Raw genomic sequence first — 20,913 nt, forward strand, 5'->3', positions numbered from 1 at the left:
CACTGAGCACAATATTCTTATTGTTTTCCTGTCTACTACTAGTCTGTGTGACTGGAGGCCTCCTGTTTTAGGCACAGACATGATAAGAATTTTCAAAACTTTCTCATAAATCACAATGAAGCTTTCCTGTGGAGCAGAACTGGTAGAGGTCTCACCAGAATGGTGTACTGGTATGCTATATTCCTTACCTCCTTCTTTCCTCTGAACTCTTACCTCGCTCTCTTCATCTTTTTTAGACAGAAGAAATAGCCTTGGTGGTGATGTTCTCTTTGTTGGAAAACACCATCCACTTTGTGACTTTATTGTAGAACAGTACAAGTCCAAAAATACAGAGGTATGTTATGTTTGTTGTAAAGGGATTGTGGAAGTGGTGAGGGTGGAGTTCTCATAATGAGCTTCAGCTGAAAAATTATTTCTTCCATAGCCAGTGGATATACCGCCAGAGTTGTGTCATGGAATCCAGGGAAAGCTTACACTGAATGAAAATGCTGTTCTTCCAGATCAGTGAGTATAGCTTTCAGCATGGGATGTGTGATGCTAAAGGATACTTTGTTCAGTTACATCTGTATTTAAATTAAAAACAAAGAAACAAACAAAAAAACATCAACTAAAAACCTCTGCTCACAATGAGAAACCTAAAACTTCTGGCAAGGCAGTGCATTTAGTTGTAAGGCTAAAAGTGCTTTCTGCTAGGACTTTAAATAGATATGTGCTATAGTTAGCATATAATTTAAAAAAAAGTAAGAACTCTTATTCTACAAGCCTATTTTATCCCATTTTATTATCACAGAAATAGTCTTTTAAAACAGCATCGGAAATCTGTAAAGCACTTTGTGTGTTTATAATTGCAGGTATTTTTTTAATTTGTAATTTCATCTTTTGAAGCCTGTTGTTGTTGCTTCATTTATGTATTTATTACTGTTTGATGAACTTTAATAGGTAATCAGGGATCATATACTAAAAGCTATAGTGATCAGTGGCTTTCCTGTGTAACATCATGTTGTTTTGGTCTCTGTGCTATTTTATGAATGCTAATTTAATAGACTGATATAACTTCCACTAGGGCATGCTGATTTCTTTTTTTTTTTTTTTTTTTTTTTAAAAAAAAAAAAGCTTTTTATATGCTAATCTTAATTTCATTAAAGAAAAATACAGATGGAGATGTATTTTGCCATTTTCTATTTAGGGTACAGTGCTAAATTCAGGAAGGTACCTTACCAGCTACATGTACAAAATGCGCTTCCCCCCCCCCCCCCCCCCCCCCAACATAAGTTTGAGAAATCATCAGTGTGATCTTCACATTGTTGGAAATGCATTCATTTTTCTAACTTTCCTTAGAGGCATAAGCATGTGTTCAGTAACTCATTTGCATTAAATGCACAAATACTCCGATTTTGTTGGATAGATAATGTATCATAGGTCACACTCACTAATATACATTTCTATATTCTTGTCATGGCTTGTGAAGGGTATGAGCAAGTCAGAGCAGTTCTTGGAGGGAATAGTAATGCAGGAAAAAAGAAAATTCTTATGGCATTGTCTTCCCTGTATAAGGTATGAGAAATGGATATCTATTTTTACCTAGAGAGGTACTGTTTGCTAGGAATTCTGTGAAGATGAAGAAGCATTTATGTCAACACTTCAAAATATGTCTAGCTTTGCTAAAAAGGTTTGGATTAAATTCAATCAACGTGTGCTGTTTGTGACCCGGGTATAATATGGGTGTGTGACAGTTGTGCATAGTGGCATGAACTGGAGGCATCTAGCTCCTGACTGATGAGGTTAATTTTTTTTTAGCATATAGTTTGTCTGCTTGATGTGAAGATACAAGTTCTGAAGGAAAGGGTTAAAAAGCATCTGCATCTCAGCCTATTGAATCTCAGTTAGAAAGGAATCTCTTCAAGTGCTATGTAAAACGGCTGCTAAAAATATTTTTTCCTTCAAAGCCTTTTTTTCCCGGGGAAGTCAGTTTGTGTCCACAAGGTGTCTGTATGTCTGTCACTCTTGTCTTCTCCTGCCCTCGTAGAACCTGTTGGCTTGTTATAATCCAACCTCAACGATGTGGAAAGGTTTCCAAGATGCAAGGTAGTTCTAACTTGTAAACAGATAGCTGGGCAGCAGGAGGTGTGTGAAACCACTATTAGATGTTAGAGAATGCAAATGCAGGATCAGCTGCAAAAGTGATATCGTTAGGAAATAAGAGTTCAGTAACTGTTGCTTAAGAACTATTTGATTTATAGAAAAGATTATGTATTTTTGAAATCCTTTTACTTGTTGTAGGTTTAGTTGACAGAGTAATTTGAGTGGTAGCAACAGAGAAAGAGGAGCCAATGATGCTAAATGATGATGATGTTAGATGTTTTAACAGAGCTTTTTCTCTTTATCAGGACCGTGGAGTCTCCTGTTCCAATGCTGCGTGATCTTACACAAAATTCTGCAGTCAGGTAAGTAAATGCTGGATTTTAATACAATGTTGTACTAAATGCAGTAACAAAATTTAGTTTACTATGTTGTTTTGTATTTTTGAATTTGTTGCGGAATCAGTCTCTTAACTAAAATGATTTTTTTTTGTTTTAAATATTTCTTTCTTTCTGTGAAAATTGAATCTAAAACATTGTAACATAGTGGGCTTGAGTTACAGCAGTTAAGCAGAGTTTGTGCTGGCGTGTCCTGCAGGGGTATCCAAAATGGTTGTTTCTTGGTCCATCAAACCCGGTATTTTTCATCCCTTCAGAAGGACCTCATTGTGCCTGCTGTTGCTTTTTTAGTTGCTCTCTGTCATGACTTTTGTATCGTTGGCAAGCAGAGAGCAACACCTACAGAACTCTGTATTCTCTATCACGCCTTTTAAATTAAAGAAAACCAAACTTTCTTAAGACCAGGTCTCTGAAACAGAATTGGGTATTGATTTTTTTCAATCAAGAGCCCTCCAGCTCTTGATTTGTGCTTCTTGATTTTTTGTCCATTTTCATTCCTAACAATTCCCAGAGGATGTCTGAGAATATAAGCTTTGTGTTTTAAAGAAGAGTAAGCAGTGAGGAGTTTTTTCCTTTTTCTCTCTGTGAACGGCTGGGTTTCCAGCCCCGTAAGAGGTGAATGGCAAAGATCTCTATAGAAACTGTTTCCATTGCTAAGATTTCTTTTATTTGTTTATTTGAATGCCTTCTCTCTTCTGGAGACTTGTTCTCTTCAGCTCCATGTCTTAGAACTCTTGGTTAATGGAGAGGTTCTCCTGATCACTGAGACTTGTCCACCTGCACATTGGGGCTCTCATGACGAACCCACCTACTAATTTCAGCCCCTCAAGTGTTGGCTGTTCTCCATCATTCTGGTGCAGGAGGCTGGTGTGAGGCTGGTAGTACCTGCTGGTTCCTTTAAGAGTTGGTTCCTAATCTGTTAGGTTAAATAATTTGGATGTGGTAAAGGTGACTGCAGAGAAAGGAGTTCCAAGACAAAAGCTTCACCTTTTTTTTTTTTTTTTTTGCCTCCTCATTGTTTTAGATAGTATGAATAATGCTGACTTGGCCTGTGGTGTTTGGGAGAATAATAGGAAACTTAAGAATGAATAAAAAAACAATGAATTTCCAATGATAAATCCTGTGGTCACCAAAGAATTGAGTTATTCTTGCACTTGACAACAAATTCCTGTATGTCATTGTTACTTAATTTGACACAGTTTAATAAGTATCTAAGGCTTGAGCCTATAACCTTTCATGTCTTAATGTCATATAGGATACTTGGGACACTGAAAATCACTTGTGATCTGTTTGCATGCTTTGTCTCCGAGGAGACATAACTTGTTTCTACTAGTACAACTATTTACACGCCATAAGAAATGTTAAGTTGTGGATTGTCAGGGTATTGTTGAAATGATGTTCTGAAATGGGAATTTAGTTACTTTGAGTTAAAGGTAGTTTTTAGCTTTCTATCTGCCACTGTCAGGAGGTTTGAATTGTTTTATGCTTTTCTCCATTCCTTTGTTGCAAAGAGTTTTCTTCCTGTCTTTTGAGATAGTATGGGTGGTTATTGCTTCTGCTCTTCAGTTCCTTCGGTTGAATTTTCCAAGGCACCATTATTCTCTTTCCTTGGAGTCTAATTCATTCTCTGTGCTGGAAAAAAATAAAAATAAAAAAATTATTTCTGCTGGAGGAATGAAACTATTCTGCTTAGTGGTTTGTTTTTTGTCTTTCTTGGTATCCCAAGCATTCTTCTATCAAATGGTTCTTCAGACTGGTTCCTAGTAGCTGGTGGGGCCTTCCTGAGGCATGGGTGCTCATACTGGAATTGCTAGCAGTGTGGATGAATTTACCTAAAGCAAACCCAAAGTGCTATAAAGTGCATTTTACCAGCAGAAATTGAGCTTTCAGCCACTAGTTGCTCTACTAGTAGTCAGTGTAACACTAGACAGCTCAAAATGCAGGGTCTGTGAGATGTCACTGAAAATACGTGTACCTCTCTCTACTGGAACTACATGCAACCGCAAAGCTGCCTTTTGGGATAAAAACTCCCTGTTACAGGAAATTCCACTTCCAAGTTTTGTACATTTTTGACTAGACTGCACAGCAAGCTCATACCCTTCCTGTCTCTGGACTGTTCTCTAAGCATGGGACTTAGTTCCAAAACAGTTTCAAACATGGGACTGTTGACTAAGCATTAAACTTTCTTTTGGATTGACTGTTGATACAGAGGAGGAAAAAGGTCACCCTGTGCAAGATAATGGAGATATCCAACTCCATTAGATGGATATAGTCAATATATCCATGTATAATAAATGCATTTTTACAGTTTAAGTCATGGGTTCTTGCATCTTAACCTTATCTATTGCGTACATCACTTGATAGATCAGTGATTACTTTTTCATCTTGCTTGTCTTGATTATCAAGTAAACCTAATCTTCAATTATTTTTGTGTAGCATCTCTTTCAAAGATCCACAGTTTGATGAAGACTTTGTTTTTAAGGCTACAGTGTTACCTGGTGCAAAGTAAGTATCAGTTGTCAGATTTCATATAATTCAATTTTATTTCATTAATCTGAGCATTTGCTGTAATAACTACTTACGGAACTATTTTTAATGTTCAGGAAACCTCCTCCAGTTCTGAAGCCAGGAGACTGGGAAAAAAATAACAATGATGGCAGGCCTTGGAGACCGCAGCTTGGTTTTAATCGAGATAGAAAGCCAGTCCACTTGGACCAGTCAGCGTTTAGAACTTTAGGGTAAGACTCGCAGCAGGGCTACTGACTATACCCCTTTATTGCCCCTCTTAAAAACAAACCACCCCCACCAAAAAAACAGCAAGGGAGTGGAAACAATCAGAGATTAGATGCTGGTGCTCCATGTTGGAAACTTTGGTATATGATATTTATATTCAGTGTTAATTATCATACATGATCATAATTTTGCAGTGGTACCGTGCATTCTTCTTAATTTTGGGGGTGTTTTTTTCTTAATATTTCTAACTAGATTTCCTGTTGTTTTTTTAACTTGTTTGGTGATACTTGCCTGAAGTACAGAAGATATGATGAGGTTATTTCACACAAGAGTTAGTTAATATTATTACGAAGACAGGAATGTCTTTCATGCTTTTAAAAATTAGCGTGTTTTTTTTTTTTTTTTTTTTTTTTACAAACCTTTGTTTGAAGCACATGTTGCATGATGCAATGTATTTGATCATCATGTTTCAAGGCATTTTCACAGTTGTTGTTAGTTCTCCAAAAGTCCAAATAACTTTCATCCTTTGCTCCAAAGCATTCTCACATACTATGAGAATAGTTCTGGAGCATCTGAGAGCATGAGCTGAGATTATGTATTACAAATAAAATGAAATGTTCTTCCCTTACTGGGAACTATAAGGAGCTGTATGTCTGTCAGAGCCAGAAAAGGGAATGTTTTAAAGGAGGCTATGCCTGTGAACAATCTTCAGTTCTTCCATGTTACAGTTACAAGGAAAAAAAAAATGTAGTTACGTTATTGATCATATATGATGTCTTATTAAATTGTTTTCTAAAGTGGAGACACTACAAGCGTTAATTAAAATCTCATTAAGTCTTAATGAGAGTGTAGTTCTGCACAGGATAAAAACAGCAAAGGCCTGGCAAACGTTGACTCCATCATTTATAGATCCCGTAATTTCTGTCAGCTCTCACTTCACAGGCAATGTGACTAGTTCATTTTTACTGAATACTTACATAATTTGTAGAAAACGTTTTTAGTGTTTGTTTGTTTTTTTTTTTCCTGCTTATTGTGGCTTGCTATGAGAGTTTTTACTGGGACCAGTTCACAAAACATGTGCTTTGTTTGTGGTGTGTCTGGGACCCTTATCTGTAAGTGAGTCATCACATCGTGTTTGTGTACGTCTCCACTGACGCATTGGAGAGAGCTGGGTATTTAATGGACTGGGTAGCAGCTGTGCTGTAAGATGGCATTGATAAAAACATCCTATTCTTTTTCCTTTCCGTTTCTTACGCATAATAGCCATACAATGCCAAGGGAAAGAGGGATGCCAGGAATGTATGCCAATGCTGTACCTCTTGGAGCTTATGGGAGCCCATACAGCAGACCACTTCTGAGTGGGCAGCAGCAGATTCCTAAATTGTTGTCAAGTAAGTGGGTTCTGCTTTATATATTTCTGAGTTTGAAAAATATTGCAGTTTGATTTTGGTCTGTTGCACTGTTACAAATAAGTGGATTCAGGAATTCATCTTCGTCCTGCAGGAGATGCATTTTGACTGCTTTGATGTTCTTCTGTCAATGGACATTCAGGCAATACTTTTTTATACACTTTTTTAAAAATTTCAAATGGTTATACTCAGATATCCTAAGTGATTTGGTGTCCTTGCATGGTGAGGTCCTGAATTTTGAACACTTTTCACATCAGTGGATTGGAAATGTCTTATATTGCTTCATTTGATGTTTGTTATGGAGATTGATCCTGCCAAAAAGCAAATACCATTTCCTCCCTCACCCCTGGCCACATAAGCAAATAACTTATGCTTTTAGGAGAGGAAAACCTCTTCTTTCCCATGAGAAAACAATGCTTAGTTCACTATAAATCACTATAAACAGTGATTTTAAAATTTTTATCATTTTTCCTTAAAGTTGCTGCAATAAAACAGCAAAGTATATGTTGTTCACTAGGAAAAGTGTGCCATTATCAATGCCAGTTCAACTTTGTTGTTTCGTTTTGACTAGCCTTGCTATTCAGAGCCTGACCAGATAGTTTTGCCTGTAACAATGTTAACGCAGTGCTAGAAAATAATGAAAATACACCAGAAAAAATGTTCTTGAAAGCCCTTTTTTCCTCCCTTTATCTGTTAGTTGGCATCAGTTTGAGGGTGGGGGAAAGGTGTTTGAGTTAATTCACAAAATTATTTTGTTTAGACTTAGTTAAATGTCAAGTCACAATTTGAAATGAATGCAACTCTTTTTCTAATGTCTGTCTTGCATGAGTTGGTTTTATTTTTGAAGAGTCCAGAAGTACATACAAAGTTCTGAGCACTTTTGTCTGTTTGGAAACTGGGAAGCAGAGTGATTAACCTTGTGTTGCTCTTCTCCATTACTTTTCTTTTTTGGAATGGCTGTAGTGAAATGTACTAAATTTGTTCTGACTCTAAAACGTGAGTATGTGCCTGTAAGCAAGATCCCACTTAAAATACTGTGCCCAATATTCAAGTACAATAGGAAAAATTGCATTTAGTGTAATAGGGATTTTCAGTGTCCATTATTCTGAGCATATTAAGTATGTAGCTGAATCTCAACATCACCAGCATCGGTGAGCTTAGAATTTTAATGCTTTGTGTCTGAAGAGAGGGTGCTGGCCACAGAAAATAATCAGTGCACAATACATGGTGGCTGCTCAGAAAAGACTGTAGGACTCTGAGAGAAGAACTGTGGTATCTATCTGAGAGTTGCTCCTGCTGTGCCTGAACTGCCCAGTCCCTTTTGAAGGTTTGTGCCTCTGTCTTTTTCCATCTGCTACTTTTGTTTTGGGCAATTAGCTTCAGTTACCCAGGAAGGAGGGTTGTTAACGAGTCCTGTCTCTGTGTGTGATCAGGAGCTGCACTTCTGTAATGGTGGGAATGAAACGGGATGAAACTTCACTAAACTGCCTAAAAAGGTGCTTTAAAGTTGGAAGTTCTCGTTTTTAGCTGAATTTGTGCAGTGTTGAATTATGTAAATATTTGAAGCTTCAGCAGCTGAGATAGGCGAGTTTGAACTACAACATTTTGTCATGTATAGGAGACCAGATCACTGCTTAAAGAAGCTGTCTGACTTTTTATAGTTGACTTATATTTCTTGGCTGCATATAAAACAGCAAATAATTAATATCAGTGGCCACTCTGAATTAAACTTATTGTCTGGGTCCAAAGTAGATGAAGTGTACTTAAGCTGGGCATGCAGAAGCTTTCCTGTGTGAGGAATCAGGTTGGTTCAAGTGGACAGACAGATTGAATATGAGAGTCTGGAGCTATTAACTTTGATTAAAGGAAAACAAGTGTTTGGTTTTTTTTGAGCAAACAGAAATACAATTTTAAAAGAAGACTGTGGGGAATGGGAAGGCAGAATTACCAGGCAGGCATCATATTTTTGTACTCCTCTCTAAGGAGAATCTGTGTGGTTTTGTGGGGAGATAAAGTATTCGTGAGCCGACGAGTACCTGTACTATTGTTCATGTCTTCTGAAACTTGAACCTTCATGCTTTCAGGGAAATAGTTATTTCAAAGCAGTTTTATGAGCTTTGCATACATGGAGCTTATTTTGCCAATTAGGTACTTACAAAGCTCTCATCCTCATGGTATATGAGCACCTTGTGTTGTATAGGAAACACTCCAAATGCAAATATGCCCCAGTGCCACCATTCTTTCAAATTGAGGAGGCTTGAATCCGCTGATCAATATGAAATCCCAGTCCATCTGTTGGCCTCAGAAATTGTCTGGAGGCTTTCCTTCACACATCTCTTTCTCCCCTCATCTCCTGCCCCTTCCTCATCCTCAGATTGTCTCAGGCATCCCCAGTTACTGTTCCTCAGGTGTGCCTGGCAGATCTAAGAGGAAGGCTTTTTTTTCCCCCTTCCCCATTGTGCCTCTTCCTTAGCGTTTCTTTTTCCATTAGGCAGAGGTTGTTTTCTTTCCTGGACATGCAGTAAAAAAAGGTGTCAGGTTAGCCCTCCCTGTTCGGTGCTGCCCATGGTCATTGTACAAAGGCTCTTGCACAAAGCAGGGTTGGCGGGCGGTCGCGCTCCGGGCTCCTCATTCCAGAGTTGAGAAGCTGGTTCCTGGCACGCTGTTTTTGCTGTGAAATCTCAAAACTGAGGAAAGGAGTGTAACGCACTGAAAATGTGTCTTGTCAGTTACTTTTGCTGTTTTTTTTTTCCCCTTTATAAATGTTAACAAGTTGTCCTAGGAGATTAGTCTTAAACCCTAATTAACTTCTGATTTAAACTGACTGCAATGTGAAAACTTGACAATTAACGAACTACGGTGGTTCTTGACTTAGTATTTGGAGAGTATCTTTCTTTCAGCGTCTTGTCGTTTCACTGAGGTGCAAGGACAGCCACTGTCTCGGTCAGTGGGACAAGGCCGGGTTGGACAGCAGGGGCAGTGTGCCAGCTCACCCAGGAGGCCAGCAGGGCGTCCTGCAACCTGGAGCGTGGGACAGGCCTGGCCGTGCCAAGTGGCCATGGGCATCTGAACGCTCCTTCTACTGAGTAAAGAATGAGACCTGCTCACACCATTTAAAGGCACTTGTTAAAATACCTTCAAGTGTCGTAGCCCAGAATTTCTGCTGAGATCAGTCTCTCCAATGTTTGCACTGAAGGATGCTTTTGAAAACGGAACCATGAAAACATCCCTACATGGTAATGTGTCATGGGTTTAGTGTCAAGCAGATTTGTTGAGATGGGAGCACATCAGCATCCCTCTGAAGCTTGCTTCAGTAGGTGGCATCTTTTTGAACAGGAATAGCCTGCGTGGACAGCATGCTTGCTCTGATGGAAATTTGTTGTCAGAATTAAGCATGTAGGCCTTATCTCTCCTTGGCACCAGTTTCAACCAGTTTTCTGTCTAGGAGTACCAGGAGGTATTCCTAGATCTGAGAGTACAGCTATCTTCTTGCCTTTGCAGCCATGCCTTTCAGTTCAGGCACAAATGCCTCTGTCAACGTGCACATCTTCAACTAGAAAAATGAATTATGAGGAATTGGGAAGGAATAAGCAGAATGTTCTTAATGGGGGAAATCTCTTGTGTCAAAGGTGTTCATCGGCTAGATCCCTGCAAGAGTGTAGAAAGTAGAATGTGTGAAAGAACATCTGTATGCTATGGAATAATTGGGCTGGGAAGCTTCCTGAAAAGGCACGTTTATATATTCCTGAAAAACTAGACCTCACGTGGTTAAAATGCCCACATTTTGTGAGACTGATGCAAAACAACTTTTCATTTTATATATAACACTTTTATATGTATGATGAAGAAAAAATAGAATCTAGAAGGGCAATGCGGTCAACCAAAATGCCATCTCTCCTTCAAGAGCCGTCTGTGGGTGTTCCTGACTGTTGTTCTCTGATTTGACTTTGATGTGCCAATTTTCAGTTGATGAATAATTGCCTGTGCTGATAACTTGGGGAGTCAAGTGTAGTATGGTAGTACTCTATGAATGGCATATTCGGTTTCTGCAATACATGGTATCTGATTTATGACTTTCATTTCAGTCAGTAAACTTGTCAATTAGCTGTGTTTGAAAAGTGATTTTGATTAGTGCAATCAGTAAACACAAAATCTCATCTTTGATTGCCACACTGATTAGATAAATTGTTACTTGAGGAGCTGCTGCAGAAGGCGGTTTATTTGGCCTTATAGCTCTAGGAAATGCCTAAGTTTTGAAGACTAAATAAAATATTAATTGTCATTTCTCTTCCGATTTTGTACCTTTTTGAAGTGCAGTTTACTGTTCCAAGCTTTTTCCCCTTCAAAGATTGTTCTGTCAGAGTCATACAAATGAACAGTAATAAGGTGGCTTTCAGTGTTTTTATAATGATTTCATTAAACTCTGTCTTAAACTGTTCTTAAGCTGCAAAAACATGTGGTTATAGGAGGGTAGTCAGGCCTTTTCTTCTCCAGGTGGAAAGAAAGTGATTAAATGTAAATCACTTCAGTGACTTCACTTTAGTGAAAGTAAATTTTTAACTAGCCCTTATTCAAGGATCCGTATGAATGGGAAACGCCATACAGGGCAAGACCAGTATCTTCTCACTGGTTTCCTCACTAGAGCACTATTTGACCCTGGCTCTGCGATGGAAAATGTGTTAATAAATTTCAATTACATGTGAAGCTCTGACCAGGGAGGGTCAGGAAGGGAGAGATTGTATTAGTCTGTGTAATTGTCAGGGGGCTTTGCCTAGCTCTGTCTGCATGGAAGGAAAGAAAAGTGGGGGAAACCTCACCTTCATGAAATATGTTTTTTTGTTTCTCCTGGTAGCTTTTCTCCCAGCAAGCAACAAGAGAACTGAGTCCCCTTCTCCCATTTTTTTTGTCAACTGATACTTTGCATTGCAATGTGACACAGGTATCTGTGCAAAAAGCTATAGCTTAAAAACTATGGTGTATCAAGGTATGGAGGAGGAAAATATCAGACCTGTAGGTCTCCTGGGCCAGGCTCTGGCAGAGACAGAACTTTAGAGTCATCCTGCTGGCTGCAAGTGAAGAGCTGGTAGTTAGAAGCTACAGATCACACTATCACAGAACTGTAGGTGTTGGAAGGGACCTCCAGAGATCATCGGGTCCAACCCCCCTGCCAAAGCAGGTTCCCTACAGCAGGCTGCCCAGGTGGGCATCCAGATGGGCCTTGAATATCTCCAGAGAAGAAGACGCCACAGCCTCCCTGGGCAGCCTGTCCCAGTGCTCTGTCACCCTCACCGTGAAGAAGATCTTTCTCATGTTGGTGCGGAACTGCCTGTGCTCCATTTTGTGGCCATTGCCCCTTGTCCTGTCCCCACAAACCACTGAAAAGAGGTTGGCCAAATCCCTCTCTCTCCCACACTTAAGGTATTTGTAAACATTGATAAGATCCCCTCTCATTCTTCTCTTCTCAAGGTTGAACAGACCCAGGTCCCTCAGTCTTTCCTCATAGGGAAGAAAGAGATGGAAGATTTTTGTATCTGAAAATGCTTTTAGCAGAGCTCAGTTCTGCTGTGTTGCATATTTTTTGTGTGGTGCTGGTATCTGCAAAACTGTGAAATTATTGGAAATGAAAAGTCTTGCTGGATTTTTGGATTGAAGGGAGTGATGCTCATGGGCTCTGCCAAATTTACAATTCTATGTAACAATTTTGGAAAGTATTGGTATTATCTTCACTATATACTTTCTGTTTAAGTTTCAGGTTAAGGCTGTGTCTTCGTATCAGTCAGTGTGTGTGTGTGTATATTATACATGTGTATAATAGATTTAAAAGAAGATGCATGCCACTCAGCTGTGGACTGTTCCGTGGCCTAGGCCACGGAGATAAGCTCCGGCTGGAGGCAGCCGGGGCAGGAGCAGTGGTACTGCAAGGATCAGAATTTATTTCCACTGACAAGACTGTTGTTTCAATAAGGCAGGCAGGCCTTATTGAAGATCTATATGCTGTGCTCTCAAGTGCTGCCATGAAAGGTTTCTGTCCAGGTTAGACCATTAAAGCATGCAGACAATCCAGCCAGAGTTAGGAGAGAGGCTCAGATTTTCCTCTATCCATTTTTCTCCCCGTTTCTTTCAAATTATTGCAAAGCTTTAGTGTACTTGAATATTGGCAGTTTAACAGGGTGTTACTGTCCCACCGTAGTGTGTCCATCAGACAACTTTTGGAACCAGCTGTTAAAATCAGGTCACACTTAACCACCATTGAAGATAATCAAAGGTGCCACTGAAACTGAAGCTTTTGATTGATGCACAATTTGAGTGTTGTGAACTGACCAGGGAGCTATTGATTAGCTGTGTCTTTTATCCTGTTTGCTGACCAGTTTATTTAGAGGAACAACCACCATTTAATTGCACGTCCTGTTAAAGCAATGTTGTTACTGCTACGCCTTTGTAAAGAGTTAGTTTGGGTAGAAGAAACAATTGAGAAGTGGGTGGTCCTTTTCATTGCAGTTTCTTATAACTACAGTGCTGTCTTTGGCCAAGTTTTTTTACCCAAAAGGATTTAACTTGGTCTAATTATATTATCTGAGAGATCACTAATAGATTATGTATTATTACCGAAGTTAACTTATAATTGCATCTTTAATCTCTCATTTGTATACATCTCTAATATCTTGAAATTTTAAATATAAATCAAAAATTATGTATATTTAAACACGAGTAAAGTGAAACTGCTCACGTTATTACATCCTCTGGTTGTTCTTTTGGCTTATAGAATAATTTAACCTAATCAGAGGGAACCTTGCACATGCTGTGAGCATTAAATATTCGTTGCTTACAAGCATGGAGAGTCCTCATGATGATACAGCAGTGGTGGTTGTTTATATACATATCTATTTCTTTTCAATATAGTGTAGTGATGAATATACTTCTGTGAAATGTAAATATTAAATTAAATCTTCAGTTCTTACAGTAACAGACATGGTTTTTGCATTTTGAAACATCCCAGACAGCACAGTTACCCGTGGAGTGTCCAAGCATTAATCAATGATAGTTCTGGCGATTAAAATCGTCTTCTTTTATAACTTGAAGCTTTTTGAACATATTAGAAAGGTCGCCTTTTATTAATATTGAGCTTGTCACCAGCCAGCATAAAGGGGCTCTGTCAAAATCAGCAGTAGTAACCAACAAAGATTTAGTGAAATGTGTTCTGTAGTGTATCCAGTCTGCACTTTTCTGTTCTGTTTGCCTTCTTAAAAGAAGTGCTATGGCATGTTTAAAAGTGATGGAGTGTGGAAAATGGAGCGCAGTTCTTTTAAATATACTTATTCTGTTTTAACTTTTTGTTTTACCCTGTAGATCTTAGACCCCAAGATACTTGGCGAGGCCCTACACCTTTGTTTCAACAGACACCACAAAGGTAAGGCAGGTGGGACTGGTGTTTGGTTAGATGTGGCTAGGAGTATGTGCTTGTTCCTGTCAGGCTTCACAATATTTTTACTTCTGTTTTGAACTTGGTTGTTTAAATTTGTTCAAATCATAAGATACAACAGATTTTTAACGTTAATTAATGTCCCATGATTTATTTATGTTTATGAGTGCACTTTGCAGTGTTCATCCTTTAAAAGGTTTGAGTACTTTGTATTAAAAAAGGAAGGCAAAAACACTTTCCATTAAAACTCAGACTTCAAAATTAACTTTACTGTTGGTGCTTTGGTACCGTTCTTGGTTCTTTGGCCTTTATCTTATTGAAGCTTTTGAGATACTATGAAATTGAACACAGAGAGCTTAAAACTGCATTAGATTTTGGACAGGCTAAACAAATTTCTTTTTAGGAGGGCTGTGGAGCTTAATGAGGCATAACTAATGGTGTTCCACTTTTATCGTTTCTGTGCCGCAACCACAGCATTAGTACAGACTAGCCATTGATTCTTGCTACAAACCTCTTGAAGTCCTAATCAGCTTCTTTGGTACAAGTTTTTCAGGCCTGACAAGCCTATTGTAGGGCAGTGTCACTGTAGGTCAGTAGTTATTAGTTGCCACTGAAAACAGTTTCTTTAACTACTTAAGACTGAACTGAATTAAATGCAGAAGGGACTCAGAGAAGGATTATGGAATCTGCAGTCCAATAAGTGCCATCGAATAGAAGGAATGTGACATGGTTTGATAATAAGGGATGTTTTACATGCGATCCTTCATTGATAGGTTGTATGCCCTTAAGTCAGGCTGACTTTACAAACTTAACCGTACCTGTGAAAGCTATGAATAATTATATTTGTTTGCATTTGTGGAAGAATAGGAGTATCTGTGAGATCCTCTGAAGTTTCTGCTCTTAGGCAGATTTTTTTCCTTTTTTTTTTTTCCACATTTTTATTTGCAAATGTTAACCATTGAAAATATCAGCTTTAGAAGAATTTATTGAGCCCTCTGCAGTCACACTTGCCATGGCAACCATTTTGATCCCTGTGGAAGTTCAGCTCCCTTGTCCTGTGCTATGTCAACGTGGCATATTGCATTATAATTGAATCTTGCATTAAGGACTTCAATATTAGTTTGTCCAGGAGAGTTGTTATCCCCACACCTTACATATATACAGTTTGTATATTGCCATTTTGTGAAATACTGTTTTTTTGAATTACAGTTCTGTAATTATTTTTTACAGTGCTATACTTTTGCCATCTTATCAGGCTGTTTAATTTTGGAAAGTAGAAGAGTTTCTTGGTTCACATGCAAGTAGTTCCTTTCTGACAAATTCTGTTGTTTCCCACTTGAAACATATATTTTTTGGTTTTATTTGCCATAGTGGTCTGTCTCTTCAGAATCTTGTCAGAGGATTCCTCCTGCACTTGGTTCATGCTATAATGTTGTTAGAAGTGATCACACGCTGTCCTGATACATTTTTGCAGACATACAGTGCTGCTTGGAGAGCTTCATTCATGAATTAGAATTACAGCAGTGTATTTACAATGCTTTCCCCTCCTGTCTTGTATTTTGTTGCACCTCTGGGAGTTCATGAAAAGCACTAACTTGCCAGTCTTAGTGCTGAGGATAAGTAACTTTGCCATAGTTTTGGAATGTATTTGATTTGGGGAAGAAGGGTGTGCAAACAGATGCTTAGGGCTGACATTGAGTTAGTTGCCATACAGAGATAAGCATAGAGGTTTAAGCAAAAGTTTAAACATAAAGCTGCATCAGGGCTACCTACCTTTAAGAAAAAATGGTCAAACCAGTTGAACTCAGCCCACCCCAAAGAGTTTTCCAGTTTCCCACTTAATTCCCTGGCAGCTGCCAGGCCAGCAGTGGGCTGTGTGGTGCTGCACAGCTGCTGTTGTGTGCACTGCTGGCCCTGAGTCCATTGCTGTGTACTGCTGCTTCAGGTGCTCAAAAAGCAACCCAGAGCTGCACGGAATTTCTGTTCTCTGCCACTTAGACTCCCAGGAAGAAAGCAATGGAGGGAGAGGCCAGCCCCAGCTCCAGCCTTTTCAGATGAAGAGGGTTGACAGGAGGTTGCAATATACTTGATCAAGCAAGGGATAAGCGAGGAGCCTGTCCCTGCCAGAAAAGCTTTGAGCCTTTGTGCTGTTTCTGGGATAGAGTATTGCAGCTGTGGCTAAACTGGCTCTTCTTTCATAGGCCTGAGTGGAAAAAAAAAAAAAAAATCAATAGTGTAAAGGTTTCTCTTCATAATCCAGATGATCTTGTCTCCTGCATGAGATTTTCCTTTTCTTAAATTTAGGGATGCAATTCCATATATAGCAAGTTAAAATAGAATTGGTGAGTAGTTGTTGAACAGGACACCTTTCAGCATACTTGAAGGGAAACAGAAGGTTATTTTATATTCTTGCCTTCAATTTTTGTATATTTTCTACCAGTTTTCTTTCCTAATTGGAAGGTTGTAATCTAGTGGTTAAGCAAATCCTTTTGCCTAACCTGTTCGTAGAAGAAATCTCCTAGGAGGCTGACTTTGTAACACAGATATGCTTTACTATATAAAGTTTACTGAAACTGTATTTTAGCTATTCTGTCTGTATATGCATTAGTTTAATTATTAGTTGATGTAACTCTGGGCAGTGTATTTGTGTAACTCTGACAATATGGATTCAGGTGATATTTCAAATAGCACAATTTTTTGTTACCCACAAGGCACAACTTTACTGTGTACAAATCTCCACTCTCAGGTAACTTAAATCACTAATCAATGCATTTAATAGATGGACATAAAGTCAATTGCTATGAGACCTGTAGTTTCCTGAGTTGTTTACCCGATGATAATGTAAAATTTTGATTTATAAAAATAGGATATAGCTCAGTGAATTAAGAGCAGCAGAAAGGTGTAATCTGCTTTTCTGACTTTAAGATCAGAATATGTACTGCACCTTTTTTTTTTTTTTTTCCTACTACGTTTATCCCCGGGAACATGTAGTTCTAATTGATCATCACCAACTTCAGTGCCCTCCTTAAGAGGGCCTTGAGACTAAAATGCTAAATATACTGACTTTTCACTAAAAATCACTTTGTAAAAATGAAACGTTTAAACTCTACACAAAATGCATATTAATGTCAAATTAAATTTGTTTTGAAATTTCCCATTCCAGGCATATAATAAAAGTTTTTGCCTGTTAATTTTCAGGGCTGAAATTATTTATCATAAAGACTTTGCCAAAGTCATAGAAACTGATGAATGACTGATAAACATCTAGAACTGGGGTTGTGTAGGTAATTCAATAGACTTTTTCTTAAGGCTGAGCAGTATATTCTTCCTGAAGAGCCTGCTGTCTTCTAAGAATAATGAAAAAATATTAATATTCAAAACAATCAAAAGGAATATCTTACATACAATACTGATTTTGAGTGGCCCCTGAAAGTATAATGTGCTGTGAAGTTCAAATATGATATTGCTCTTTCTAATGCATGATTCAGATAACATCATGCATTTCTAAACATCTCTGAAGCTAAAAATAAAAATGCACACTTCCGTGTTGCCATTTAGCTTTTGTGTCAGTTCATTTTTAGTACATTTGTGGCCCATCATGTTAATCAGTTGCATATTGATCAGGTTAGAGCAGTGCTTTTATAAGCAGGTATCATTTGTTTCATTTTGGAAAATGGTAGGGGGAGGTGTGTTTTGGTGGTGGTTTCTTTTTTCCTTTTTTTTTTTTTTTTTTTTTTTTCAATTCAAAATTTAGCTCCATTCCATTTGGTGAAATTTGTCGCTCCCTCACTTGCCCAAAGCTGTGTTTGCTTGCCATGGTGCAGCTGGCTACAACTACTGCCTTGGTCAGCCTCTTCCTGAGGTCATACCTCTTCCTTGAACTGTGTGTGTGTTCAAAAGTAGATATCAAACTCAGCCTCTGGGTAAGGTTGTTTGTCCAAAGCTGCAGTCCTACCAATTTACTCGAACAAATCTAGGGAAGGATTCTTCAAAGACAAGCAAAGCAACTCTCAGAAGTGCAGCAGGTAAATATGAAACGCAGTGCTCATGCTCAGTGTGTTCCCACTGCTGTCTCTCAACAGGCAATCCACGCACTGTTCAACAGGCTCTCTTAAACAGGGGTCAAAAAAGATTAACTGTTTTGACTAGCCAATAGTTGTCCATTACAACAATATATTCTACTGCAAAGCACAACTGCTATGAATTCCGTAAGGAATTGTACCCTCACCAGTGCTTAGCTTTAAAGATTATATCATGGCTATATCATTTTTCTAAATATTTTTAATCAAACAACGATTTGATGTATTATACCTGTTGCTTTATAATTGTAATGTTAGAATAGGTACTTGAAGGCAATTAAAACATTTCTTGCTGTTAGTAATCCGGGATGGCAAACTAGGTTATAATGGATGTTGAATTTGCGTTCCCATATAAACTGTACACCAAATGTCAGTCAGTCCATGCCAATTAGTGCTTATGTTGCTAGGTCACCATGGTCAATTGAAAACGGCATCAATAGAACTTGAAAAGGTTTCTTCCCGATCAGACCTTCTGACATATTGAGCAGAATAATGGATGGGAAAAAGCAGCCAAGGCCCCTACCCTAGATTCAGAATACTCGCAGTAAGAATTCATTTGCAACCTGCAATTAACTAGAAAGAATGGACTCCCAGAAAGAGTCTGGACATTTAGAAAAGAAAGCCTCATTCTCCTGTATTGCACATGTTTACTCTTTGGATGGTGTGTTACGTTTAGCTAACTTGATGATATCTGGGTTTTAATCAACATTCAAGATCACTGTGGATGAACTGGCAAATTTGCCTCTAAAATAAACGATGGACAGAATCCTTTCAAGGAATTTGAAAAATATGTGGGTTGTAAAGTTGCTTATGGTAATGCATGGGTCTGTAACGTCTGAGCTGTGGTGACGGAAGCAGGGAGCAAATGTGGCCGTTTCGTAAGAGAACCTCAGAAGTTGTTTTTTTTCCCCTATTTGTCTCCAGTGATGTTGCCATCTGCAGTACCACTGCAGGAGTGGTTGGATGTGACAGAGTTCAACTCTGAGGCAAATGGCAGCATGCATCAAACTAGGACGTAGAAATTTAGATTTTGTAGTATGAAACTCTAACCCTGCGAGTTAAGCTCCTGCTGCAGTGTGTTTCTTCTCTCTTATAGAACTGCTGGGGCTGCCCCTCTGCTTGCCTGGAACCGCGTGCTGCCATCCCAAAGTCAGTACCAGCCGGGTCAGTACCAAGGGCTGGGCGGACCAATGAGTTACCCGCAGAGACCTGAAGATCGAATGGACAGGGGAAGACAGGTATGAAAACATTGCCTGATTTTTTCCTTGTTTTGCTCTCCTCCTGAGTAACACTTTCATGCTGTGTGGCAGAAGGGTGTGAGCGCAGCATAGGTGGGCCTTCCTGAGCTGGTTTTAGTCTGATAGCTATGTCACCAGTGCAAGTACTGACAAATAAGCTTCCCCTCCTTGCCCGGTCCCTCTGCGGGTGCTTGTGGCAAAAGGCCCAAGCCATCGTTGTGCTGCTGCTGCTTTTCATTAAAACCAGATCAAGTGTGTTACCAAGTCATACACGTCTTGCTGCTTGAGAAAATATAAGCTATCGTTATCTTTTTTGAAAAACTGTTTAAATGTTAGACTCTGGTGGCCAGAGAGATAAACATGACTGTGAGAGTACACGTGAAAATAGCTTTGTGTGGTTAAACGAAAACAAGCAAACACAGTAAGAGGACCTCAGCCAAAATTATAGGTAGCTTTGTCATCAGTTCCTGAAAATGCAACAGAATTAAAATACTTAAAAGCAGCAGCTTGTTTTGCTTATGAGATATTTCTTGTGTGTGTATGATCCCAGTAAAAATATAATTTGAATACACCTGTGTGCTAGAAACTTTGGCATTACCATGCTATTTTCTAGTTTTAAATAAATTTCAGATATTTATATTAAACTTCATATTCTGTTGATGTTTTTGTAAATCAGAACTAACGGGGGAAGAGAAAGAACACTCAGCTGCTTGCTTACAGCACTATTTCCCAGTCTTTATATGGAAACTGAGGCACAAGCAACTCGAAATTTGCTTTCTGTTGGGACCTGGTTCTTTGGCTACCTCTCATAAACGTGCTCCAGACAAGTCACTTTTTAGTTTTATGATCTTAGTTTTCTTTTTCATCATCCCAGTCTGCAAACACGTGTTACACGGTGTGATGCAGAGTCAGATCTGGTGATTGATTTCTCAAGTTTTCTCCTATTTTTCCATGCTTCTGGAAGCATATAGTGATCTTCATGTAGGTCAGAATTCTGTCCTGCGGTGTGTGTTGGATAACATCCCAATCTCCATTGCTTATGCAGCGCAGGGGCTGCAAGCACAATCCATTTAAAACGTAACGTCACACAGCACACTGAAGTCTTACAACATTTTTACGACTTTTGATTCGTTGTCCACTTCATGTTTTTACTTTTCTGACTGGGAGACTCGGGTAGCATGATTTATCACCACCACTTTTGCACCATGACATTGTTACAGTCTGGGTTTTGTAAGGCAGCCAATGTAAAAAGACAGGTACTGTCAAACCTGGTCTGTAACAGAAGAGCCTTTGGCCTTTGCCGAGGAAGCTTTCTACAGAGTGCCATGTGCTTCTGTGTCTGGTGCAGCTCGTCAGAACAGCAGCCCAGCAGAAGCAGCCTGCAAGCCACTAATACCATTCTCAGCATTGTCTGCTGGCTGCCGGATTACATGTTGCTGCTGAAAAGATCTATAGCCAGCAAGCAGCCTGCCCTGGTGCTCCCAACTCTTAAACTCTTGTTTGGCTCTGCCCTTGTTAGCAGCAGTGAGATTCCCTCCTTCACCCCTCCCCAACTCC

General features: G+C 39.0%; 1 protein-coding gene across 1 annotated transcript in view; it reads left to right on the forward strand.

Annotated features, from left to right (window-relative positions):
- Nucleotides 1–20,913, forward strand: part of XRN2 (5'-3' exoribonuclease 2) — a 50,874-nt gene that overhangs the window by 26,299 nt on the left and 3,662 nt on the right. The window contains exons 22-29 of the mRNA XM_084283561.1: nt 237–334; nt 425–504; nt 2,388–2,444; nt 4,914–4,982; nt 5,081–5,215; nt 6,474–6,601; nt 13,967–14,027; nt 19,215–19,356. Coding sequence (XP_084139687.1) covers nt 237–334; nt 425–504; nt 2,388–2,444; nt 4,914–4,982; nt 5,081–5,215; nt 6,474–6,601; nt 13,967–14,027; nt 19,215–19,356 — 770 coding nt within the window. The remainder of the gene's footprint in view (nt 1–236; nt 335–424; nt 505–2,387; nt 2,445–4,913; nt 4,983–5,080; nt 5,216–6,473; nt 6,602–13,966; nt 14,028–19,214; nt 19,357–20,913) is intronic.

Source organism: Netta rufina, assembly GCF_964035555.1.
Source record: "Netta rufina genome assembly, chromosome: 3".
NCBI lineage: Eukaryota > Metazoa > Chordata > Aves > Anseriformes > Anatidae > Netta > Netta rufina.